Source organism: Mus caroli, chromosome 17 (genome assembly GCF_900094665.2).
Source record: "Mus caroli chromosome 17, CAROLI_EIJ_v1.1, whole genome shotgun sequence".
Classification (NCBI taxonomy): domain Eukaryota; kingdom Metazoa; phylum Chordata; class Mammalia; order Rodentia; family Muridae; genus Mus; species Mus caroli.
Window position 1 is genome coordinate 67,412,302 of NC_034586.1, and position 11,539 is coordinate 67,423,840.

The 11,539-nt window shown below is 39.2% G+C and overlaps 1 protein-coding gene across 1 annotated transcript in view; it reads right to left on the minus strand.

Moving 5' to 3' along the window:
• Positions 1–1,285: 1,285 nt before the first annotated feature.
• The window catches only part of LOC115029720 (structural maintenance of chromosomes flexible hinge domain-containing protein 1-like), a 30,458-nt gene continuing 20,204 nt past the window's right edge, over positions 1,286–11,539 (minus strand). Inside the window, exons 6-8 of the mRNA XM_029471074.1 lie at positions 4,279–4,393; positions 4,059–4,178; positions 1,286–1,549 (exon numbers count right to left, since the gene is read on the minus strand). Coding sequence (XP_029326934.1) covers positions 1,379–1,549; positions 4,059–4,178; positions 4,279–4,393 — 406 coding nt within the window. The 3' untranslated portion in view covers positions 1,286–1,378. The remainder of the gene's footprint in view (positions 1,550–4,058; positions 4,179–4,278; positions 4,394–11,539) is intronic.

An 11,539-nucleotide genomic window follows, 5' to 3' on the forward strand; every position in this document is an offset into this window, starting at 1 on the left:
AATTCAACAAAATTCCATTAAAAGTCACCAGGAATCATTGGCTTATTGTTTTAAATAAAATAATATTGTTTACCAAAAAGTTTGTGTGTGTGTGTGTGTGTGTGTGTGTATATATATATATATATATACACACACACACACATATATATACATATATATATATAAAATGTTATTTTGTTTAAGACAATAAAATATTTCTAATTATTCCTCAAATAGGCATTTATGAATTCCTTCTCATAAATTAAAACAAAAACAAAAACCTAGGTTTGCAGGGATTGGTAGTATTCACCTGTAGACCTTACAGACAGAGGCAGAAGGATTGCAAGTTCCAGGCCAGCCTGAGATACAGAGTGAGAATCTATCTCTAAGAGAGGGGAAGAGAAGGTGGGAAGAGGGTGGGTAGCAGAGAGAACAGTAAGACTTAGCACCCTAGCCACTCCTGAAAATACTAACATAAACAAAAATGGTTCTCCTAAGAGTCAATTGTTTTTTATATAAAAAAACAAAAAAAGTACACTCTGCTAAGATGTATATGTATGTAATATAGACTTAAGTATAACAGACTTTGAAGTAAATATGATTTTTAAATATTAATTTTGTGAAGATATACCCATTTTAAAAGACTCCATTATTACAGACTAATAAAAAACTATGTAAACAACCTAGTAAGAGTAAATATCACTTAGATACAAGGAAAACCTAGGAAATCTGATTTGATTAATGTGATATAAACGTTCAGAGGTTTCTTAGAATAGCAATGATATTTTAGTACTTAGTATTACTTTTTATTATGGTACATTTTAAGGAATGCTTGTGCACTTATTTCAATGGGCTCAATGTGTTCCTCTGTAGAAACACAGTAGATATTGCTATAGACACTGAAGATACAGGCACGAATCCTAAGGTGAAAGTAGGGAAAGTGCAGCCACAGGACAGAAACACTAAGTGTGACCTGAGAATGGAGGCGGAGCTAACCAAGTCTCAAGCTGTTCTGTACACTGTAGCAGGTGTCAAAATCCTTGTGTTTCAATTAGTGCTGAATATGTGAGGTAATCTATTTTAATTTTTTGAAGGAGCAGATGAATAACCGTTTGAAAATCAACATCAGAATAGTGTGGAATGTACCAATGCAAAGAAAACTGGATGAAAAGATACCAAAGAGACTTCAATATCTCGCTCTTCTCTGTCTTTACAAAGTAGAGGGCAAAGGGTACACTGTAAGCCCGCAGTGGGGCTCCTGCCTGTAATCCCAATACTTGGAAGACAGGGAAGAGGAGCATGGGAGGAGGTCCAGGCCAGCTGGGGTCTGCAGCAAGACCCTGTCTCCAAAGAAAAAAGAAAAAAAAAGGAAGCAGGAACATTTCTTAAACCAAATTACTTACGTTAGCTGTCGTGTCCAAAGATGTAAATAATTTTTCAAGTACTGTATGTGCTCTGGCTGCACCCCTGTAATAACCACAGCAGTGAAGCTGTCTTTCTCCTTCTCTTCCTCAATAAGACTGTGTAGGAATCTTTCATCATCATTTGTAATGTGAGCAGAGTCAGCTGGCTGAAACAGTCAATAAAAACACAATAGGTCAGATCACCTATAACTATAATTACATTTAAGTGTTAAAGTGATTTAAAAACCTTATTTTTAATGTTTCAAAAACATTTTTAATGCTGGGTATGGTAGCGCATGCCTCTGATCCCTAAGGCAGGCTGATCTCTGAATTTGAATCCAGTCTAGGCTACGGAGAAAGAGCTCCAGGCAGTCACAGCTGGGCTGGTAGACTGGGCTGATGGAGAAGCGACAGCACCCCAGAAGCTTGTCATGACCAGTTCCAACAGGGAGAGGGTGTGACTTCATACAGCTGAATGGGAAGACCGGTGCTGATGTACAGTGGAGCAAGGAAGCAGACAATCGGCAGGAACAGTCTCTGCAAACGACAGTCTCTGGAGGGAACAGTCTTCAGGCCATGGGCATCAGGAGGAGGGAGCTACAACAGACATCCTTTGCATACCCTACCAACATTTCCACTCAGATCAAGAAGGAATTGTAACATTTCTCCTTCTCACTCAGCACAAAACAGGGGCCCAGCATTCAATGTCCTAGCACTATTTCCCCTGCACTCTGTATTACTATAGATCTACAAAGGAGAGATGACTAACAAGTACAAGGCAGAGCCAATATTAGGCTGTCTTGAAATCTCTGCAAGGAAATTGGTCCCAAACACTTTCATTTAGCCACAGGGAGATTCTTAGGAAAAGGGCAAAAAGTAGCCATTTTCCTTGCCAAAATATCACAAGAATGGTCTCTGGCCTAATTACTTATATTGTCGCCCTATAAAATCTCTTGAGCTGGGCTTTCTCTTAGCACTACTGATTTTCAAGTTCATACTAGGATTGTCCTCTAAGCGCTGTTTACAGCATCCAATTGCTTTATTTAGTCCAAAGTCTTAAAGTCTACCACATTTCACAAACAAACCAAGCACAGCACAGTAAAGTCTACCATAGAAATACCACAATCCCAGGTGCCAAATTCTGTCTTGGTTATGATTTTATTTATTGCAGTGATAAGACACCACAACCATGGCAACTTATGAAAGAAAGCATTTAATGGGGTCCCATGGTTTTGAGGGTGGTAAGGTCCTTGGCCATCATGAGGCATTGGGCAGGCAGGCATGTGCTGGACCCTCTTACATCTTGATCCACAAGTGTCAGGCAGAAACAGCTTAACTGGGATTGGCATGGGCGTTTGAAAATATAATCCCAACCCTCAGTCACATACTTCCTCCAACAAGGCTACACCTCCTAATCGTTTTCAAAACAGTTCTACCAACTGGAGACCAAATATTAAAAAACATGACTCTATGGAGGCCACAAACAAACAAAAGACACAAAAATATGGAACTGATCAGGTAAGTACTTCAATGAAAAGTCATTGACAGTATATATAACTTGAGTCTCATTTCTCAAACCAAAAGATCATATTTAAAGTTCAAATTGTCACAGCTATTCAAATTCTAACAATCTGTAGGGAAAAAAAAATCCTGTAATTTGGGGAAAATGTTACACAAAGATAACCAAGCACTATGTTTATCATTATACAGAAATCTTCCAAACAGATAAAATAATAGTATAACCTTCAATAGAAATCATATGCAGCGACTTTCAACACCCTCCTCTGGTGTCAGGGGTACCAGGTACATAGGTAGTATACACACATTCTTTCAGACCAAACACTCATACACATAATCTTTTTAAAATGTGTTCATTTTCTAAAGTGAAGACAACTCAAGATGTTGATATAGGAAATGTTGGAATCAAAGCTCTAAGTATACATATTTTTGGAACTCAGAACTGTAAGGAAATCCAGCAAGCTGTTGTCAGTGCCTTTCTTGGGCACTCAGGTATTTTACTGTTCTCCTATAGCATTATACACAATTTGTTTTCAAGTAAGAAAGACATTTTAAAACTGTTACTTGTGTTTTAAAGACTTATTTTTACTATGTGTAGATGTATAAAGGGATATGTGCCAGTATGAAGGCATGGGTGTAACAAAATCTCATGCCTCTAATTCCAATTTCCTAAAATTACATTATCCCTGATTTCTATTGTTACTTCATAACAAAGACTTTAAAATTGACATGCTGAGCCAGAGAGATAGCTCGTGGGTAAAGCACTTGACACCAACCTGAGTTCAATCCCTGGACCCTCTCCTTCAGGCTGTCATCCTCTGACCACCACATGTACACTGTGGTACACGCACACATCCCACATAAAATAAATGAATAAAATACCAAACAATTATAAACACAAATCCAAACCAAAGTCTGCAACTTTTTAAGTAATTTATATGAAGTTTCCTAACTTATGTAAAAAGTTTTAGTTTAAAAGAAAAAAAAAGAAAAATACATTAACAATCATTTTGCTACTTATATAACTAACTAAAGGAAAATATGAAAATAAAACATCAAGTTTTTAAAACATTGACATCTCAGTAAGTCAGAAAATATCCTGTCTTATCATGTGGCCAAAGGAATAAATGTGTAAGTAAGCTATAAAATGCACTATACCTTTCTGTTTCTAATGTACCCACTATATATTGCCTCTTTATTTTTTTCCTTCTTCTCAAAATCTTCTTTAGAAAGCACCAGCTCATGAACATCCTTGGAGTCGATAGGTTTGCTTATCATCTGCCAAACAAGTTAAAAGCACATTAAATCCTAATAGTGAAGCTTGTCAAAACCAAAATATTTTCATCAGTTTTCACTTTCAGGGAAATTTTTTACTTACTCTGGCTGATTGCCCAACAAAGAAAACAGCCTGCTTGCCTCCGACACCAAAATAGGAAATATCACTGTTCAAACTGCGTGGTACTGGTAATGGCCGGACATACCCTGAGTGATCACTAGAAGAAAACAATACAGTGCTTTAAAACAATCTTCTTGAAGGATACGGGAATAAGGGGTCTGACTTTGAGGGCAGCATGGGATATATAGTAAAACTCTATCTCAAAACCTCCCTCCCATTAAAAAATCCTACCAAAATCAAATGTATCCTAGGCCTAGAGATGCAACTCAAAGGTAGAGGCTTTGCCTAGCATCTGCAAAGCCCTGCATGTGGTACAAAACATACATGCATACAAATACACATAAAATAAAGTTGTTTTAAAAAAAAATCATAGTAGATAAATGTCACAAAAGAAATTACCTACAAGACAAAAATTAAAGCAACTATATTTAGATGTTCAAAACACAGAAACCGTAACTATAAAGTATAAGAGTATAAAGTATAAGGGTTCAGTGCAGAGCTCTATCAGACCTTCAAAGAAGACCTAATACCAATGCTCCTCAAACTATTCCACTAAATAGAAACAGAAGGCACTCTACCCAATTCATTCTATGAAGTCACAATTACTCTGATACCTAAGCCACACAAAGACCCAACAAATAAAGAGAACTTCAGACCAATTTCCCTTGTGAATATCGATGCAAAAATAATCAAATTCTCGCAAACTGAATCCAAGAACACATTAAAATGATCATCCATCATGATAAAGTAGGCTTCATCCCAGGGATGCAGGGATGGTTCAATATACAGAAACCCATCAACGTAATCCACTATATAAACAAACTCAAAGGAAAAAAACCTTATGATCATCTCATTAGATGTTTGACAAAATCCAACACCCCTTCATGATAAAAGTCTTGGAAAGATCAGGAATTCAAGGCCCATACCTAAACTTAGTAAAAACAATCTACAGCAAACCAGTAGCCAACATCAAACTAAATGGACAGAAACTTGAAGCAATCCCACTAAAATCAGGGACTACACAAGGCTACTCACTCTCTCCCTACCTATTCAATATAGTGCTTGAAGTCCTAGCTATAGCAATTAGACAACAAAAGGAGATCAAAGGGATACAAATTGGAAAAGAAGAAGTCAAAATATCACTATTTGCAGATGCTATGATAGTATACTTAAGTGACCCCAAAAAATCCACCAGAGAACTCCTAAACCTGATAAACAACTTCAGCAAATTGGCTGGATGTAAAATTAATTCAAACAAATCAGTGACCTTCCTCTACACAAAGGATAAACAGGCTGAGAAAGAAATTAGGGAAACAACACCCTTCACAATAGTCGCAAATAATATAAAATACCTTGGTATGACTCTAACTAAGCAAGTGAAAGATCTGTATGATAAGAATTTCAAGTCTCTGAAGAAAGAAATCGAAGAAGAAGATCTCAGAAGATGGAAAGATCTCCCATGCTCATGGATTGGCAGGATCAATATAGTAAAAATGGCCATCTTGCCAAAAGTTATCTACCTATTCAATGCAATCCCCATCAAAATTTCAACTCAATTCTTCATAGATTTAGAAAGAGCAATTTCCAAATTCATCTGGAATAACAAAACACCCAGGATAGCAAACATTATTCTCAACAATAAAAAAACTTCTGGGCAAATCACCATCCCTGACCTCAAGCTGTACTACAGAACAATTGTGATAAAAACTGCATGGTATTGGTACAGAGACAAGCAGGTAGATCAATGGAATAGAATTGAAGACCCAGAAATGAACCCACACACCTATGGTCACTTGATCTTTGACAAAGGAGCTAAAACCATCCAGTTGAAAAAAGACAGCATTTTCAACAAATGGTGCTGGCTCAATTGGCAGTTAGCATGTAGAAGGCTAATCGACCCATTCTTATCTCCTTTTACAAAACTCAAGTCCAGGTGGATCAAGGACCTTCACATAAAACCAGATGCACTGAAACTTACAGAAGAGAAAGTAGGGAAGAGCCTCAAACAAATGGGCACAGGGGAAAAATTCCTAAACAGAACAACAATGGCTTGTGATGTAAGATCAAGAGTCGACAAATGGGACCTCATAAAATTGCAAAGCTTATATAAGGCAAAGGACACTGTCAAGAAGATAAAAAGGCCACCAACAGATTGAGAAAAGATCTTCACCAATCCTACATCCGATAGAAGGCTAATATCCAATATATACAAAGAACTCAAGAAGTTGGACTCCAGAGAAACAAATTACCCTATTAAAAAATGGGGTACACATGCTCCACTATGTTCATAGCAGCCTTATTTATAATAACCAGAAGCTGGAAAGAACCCAGATGCCCCTAAACAGAGGAATGGATACAGAAAATGTGGTACATTTACACAATGGAGTACTACTGAGCTATTAAAAAGAATGAATTTATGAAATTCCTAGGCAAATAGATGAACCTGGAGGGCATCATCCTGAGTGATGTAACCCAATCACAAAGGAACTCACACAATATGTACTCACTGATAAGTGGATATTAGCCCAGAAACTTAGGATACCCAAGATATAAGATACAATTTGCTAAACGCATGAAACTCAAGAAGAANNAAGACCAAAGTGTGGACACTTTGCCCCTTCTTAGAATTGGGAACAAAACACCCATGGAAGGAGTTACAGAGACAAAGTCTGGAGCTGTGACGAAAGGATGGACCATCTAAAGACTGCCATACCCGGAAATCCATCCCATAATCAGCTTCCAAACGCTGACACCATTGCATACACTAGCAAGATTTTGCTGAAAGGACCCAGATATAGCTGTCTCTTGTGAGACTATGCCGGGGCCTAGCAAACACAGAAGTGGATGCTCACAGTCAGCTATTGGATGGATCACAGGGCCCCCAATGGAGGAGCTAGAGAAAGTACCCAAGGAGCTAAAGGGATCTGCAACCCTATAGGTGGAACAACATTATGAACTAACCAGTACCCCGGAGCTCTTGACTATAGCTGCATTATGTATCAAAAGATGGCCTAGTCGGCCATCACTGGAAAGAGAGGCCCATTGGACTTGCAAACTTTATATGCCCCAGTACATGGGAACGCCAGGGCCAAAAAGGGGGAGTGGGTGGGTAGGGGAGTGGGGGGGAGGGGATGGGGGACTTTTGGGATAGCATTGGAAATGTAAATGAGGAAAATACCTAATAAAAAATATTTTAAAAAAAATGGGGTACAGAGCTAAACAAAGAATTCTGAACTGAGAAATACCAAATGACTGAGAAGCACCTAAAAACAATGTTCAACATCCTTAGTCATCAGGGAAATGCAAATCAAAACAACCCTGAGATTCCACCTCACACCAGTCACAATGGCTAAGATCAAAATCTCAGGTGACAGCAGATGCTGGCAAGGATGTAGAGAAAGAAGAACACTCCTCCATTGTTGGTGGGATTGCAAGCTGGTACAACCACTCTGGAAATCAGTCTGGCAGTTCCTCAGAAAATTGGGCATAGTACTATCTGAGGGCCCAGTAATACCCTCCTGAGCATATACCCAGAAGATGTCCCAACTTGTAATAAGGACACATGTTCCACTATATTCATAGCAGACTTATTTATAATAGTCAGAAGCTGGAAAGAACCCAGATGTCCCTCAGCAGAGGAATGGATACAGAAAATGTGGTACATTTACACAATGGAGTCCTACTCAGCAATTAAAAACAATGGATTTATGAAATTCTTAGACAAATGGATGGACCTGGAGGGCATCATCCTGAGTGAGGTAACCCAATCACAATAGAATACACATGATATGTACTCACTGATAAGTGGATATTAACCCAGAAGCCCAGAAGCTCAGAATACCCAAGATACAATCACAAACCACATGAAACTCAAGAAGAAGGAAGACCATAGTGAGGATACGTCGATCCTTCTTAGAAGGGGGAACAAAATACCCATGGAAGGAGTTACAGAGACAAAGTGTAGAGGCTGAAGGAATGACCATCTAGAGACTGCTCCACCTGGGGATCCATCCCTTTACAATCACCAAACCCAGACACTGTTATGGATGCCAACAAGAGCCTGCTGACAGGAGCCAGATATGGCTGTCTCCTGAGAGGCTCTGCCAGTGCCTCACAAATCCAGAGGTGGATGCTCACAGCTGTCCATTGGACTGACTATAGGATCCCCAATGAAGGAGCTAGAGAAAGGACCCAAGGAGCTGGAGGGGTCTGCAGCCCCATAGGAGGAACAACAATATGAACTAACCAGTACCCCCAGAGCTCCCAGGGACTAAACCACCAACCAAACAAAGAGCACACATGGTAGGACTCATGGCTCCAGCTGCATATATAGCAGAGGATGGCCTAGTCGGACATCAATGGGAGGAGAGGCCCTTGGTCCTGTGAAGCCTGTATGCCCCAGTGTGGGGGAATGCCAGGGCCCAAAAGCGAGAGTGGGTGGGTTGGCGAGCAGGGGAAGGGGCAAAGGGGAGGGGGGGTGTTTTTTGGAGGGGAAACCAGGAAAGGGGATAACATTTGACATGTAAATAAAGAAAATGTCTAATAAAAACTTTTTAAAAGAATCTATTATAATAGATAAATGTCACAGAAGAAATTACTCACAAGACAAACATTCAAACAACTATATTTAGACGTTCAAAACACAGAAACCGTAACTATAAAGTGTGAGAGTTTTTCACCAAATATATCAGCAAAACTCATTGATAATAAAATAAATAATTTTTATTATCTAGAATTTGCATTTGGAAAGGAAAACTAAAATGAAAGCGGCACATAAGTGGATGGGGTCATGAACAGACATGAGTTGGCAGAGGAATGAACCCATAAACCTGGAGACAAGCTGGGCTTACTGAGTTTGAGGACTCACAGTTTAGTGGTACAGAATCTGCCTACTAGGTACAAAGCTTTTGGGTTGCTCTTCAGAGTTACCACAAAAAAAAAAAAAAAAAAAAGCCTTAAGGAAAATGTACACAAGGCATTTGAGGTCTATAGGATCATCATTGCACCTAAATGTAAAAAGAAGAATACAGAAAAAAATGTTTGGAGAAATAATGGGCTCTACTTTCCAAATATGAGGAAAATTCTTGTACAAATTTTAAAAATTAAATTAATTACAAAGAGAATGAAATTAAAATTCAGAAAAAGAAACCAAGCTAGTGGTATATGCCTGCAATCCTGTAATTTGAGAGGTAGCAGCTGGTTTTGTGAGTTCAAAACCATCCTGGTCCACATATCAAGTCCCAGGCCAGCTGGAGCTACAAAGTGAGACTCCTCCTCCAAAACAAGAGCGGGAAGGAATGAAACATTTCTGTGCTCTAGAAAGGTTTAAGCCAAACTAAACTACTATAAATCAAGGTGCTGGTGATAATACCTAAAACAATTAAAAGATGAAATGGACCTTTACCACCTACTAAAAATGTATTAGTGAGACTGAAGAGATGGTTCAGCACTTAAGAGCACTCGGTGCTCCTGAGAATACTGAGAATCACTCTCCAGCACCCACATCAGGTGGCTGTGAGCCACCTGTAACTCCAGCTTCAAAGAATATGACATCTTCCTTTGGCCTTAGTGGGCACTTGAACAGACATACACAAACATACATGCTGGTGTGCACACATTAAAAATAACTGAAATTATATGTAAAATGCCTTCTTTCCTGAAGAAAGTCTCAACTCAAGCATACTGTTACAACAGCTAAGCTCTGTCACATTACATTTTCTTCACAGTTCTAATCAATAATTTAAAATGTTTATAAGTAAGTTTTTTTGTGATCACATTTTTCAATAGAGCAAATATGGAGCAAAAGGTGTTTTCTTCTGTGAGCCTTCCTTTTCCATAGCCTGTCTCTTATAACATCACCCTTGTATCAAGTCGAAACTGAAAAGCAAGCAGAAAAGCAACCAATAATTTATCCTATGTAAATAGATGCCAGGATTAAAGGAGAACACATGGTGATGTTGCAGAAACTGGAGTGGGTCAAGGGACTGGTACTACATCCAAAGACACTGGGAAAGATGTAGTAGCTATAATTATTTACAGATATTATACATAAATATGTGTGTATACAACATACACACATACATAATTAATCCAGAAAAAGGGTGCTTTGTACCAAAAATGGAAATTTCCTAACTTCTGAGTTAAGTTAAAATTTTGGTTATGGGGGCTGCAGATGTCTCATTGGTTAGGAGCACTGACTGCTCTTCCCGAGGTCCTGAGTTCAATTCCCAGCAACCACATGGTGGCTCACAACCATCTGTAATGGGATCCGATGCCCTCTTCTGCTGTGTCTAAAGACAGAGATAGTGTTCTTCTATACATAAAATAAACAAATTTTTAAAAATTGGTTATGTTGTAGAGAAAAATCAGTGTCTTACAAGTGCAGTGAAAATGTTAACTGTGGTTAGACTGTAGGCTGCAGCAGTTACAGCAACTAGAAAGGCAGAAAGATAATTCCCTGGCTCCCCTTCCCCTAGGTTCCTACCACTTTTTAAATCAATTTTCTTTATCTTTGTTAAGAAGATGCAAAATCGGGGCTGGTGAGATGGCTCAGTGGGTAAGAGCACCCGACTGCTCTTCCGAAGGTCCAGAGTTCGAGTCCCAGCAACCACATGGTGGCTCACAGCCATCCGCAACGAGATCTGGCGCCCTCTCCTGGAGTGTCTGAAGACAGCTACAGTGTACTTGCATATAATAAGTGAATAAATCTTAAAAAAAAAAAAACTACAAAGAGATGTTGCTGAGGTTTTTTTTAAAAAAAAAAGAAGATGCAAAATCCTATACTCAGACTGCTAAATGTAGTGCCGTATACCTTCAGGCCTGTGTCCCCACCTTTAGCCACCCTTTTTTAGACGAGAACCCCTGCCTCTGATTGAGTGCTGGGAGTAAAGGCGGATGCCACCATGCTGAGCTTCCTGCTGGTTCTTAGCCACTCTTCTAAGTATCACTCCTTCATGAGAGCAGCAGAAAGGATGGCCATGGAGAAGTGCTACATCAGAAGGAAGAAATACCTAAGATGACAGCTCAAGCTTACTGCATGACAGGCACTAGCTCAAGATGTTATGTGTTTCCTAGCTCAGTTTTCACAAAACCTTGATAGACTGTATCCCCATTTCCTAAGTACATAAAGTAACACACAGCCGGACGTGGTGGCACACGCCTTTAATCCCAGCACTCGGGAGGCAGAGGCAGGCAGATTTCTGAGTTCGAGGCCAGCCTGGTCTACAGAGTGAGTTCCAGGACA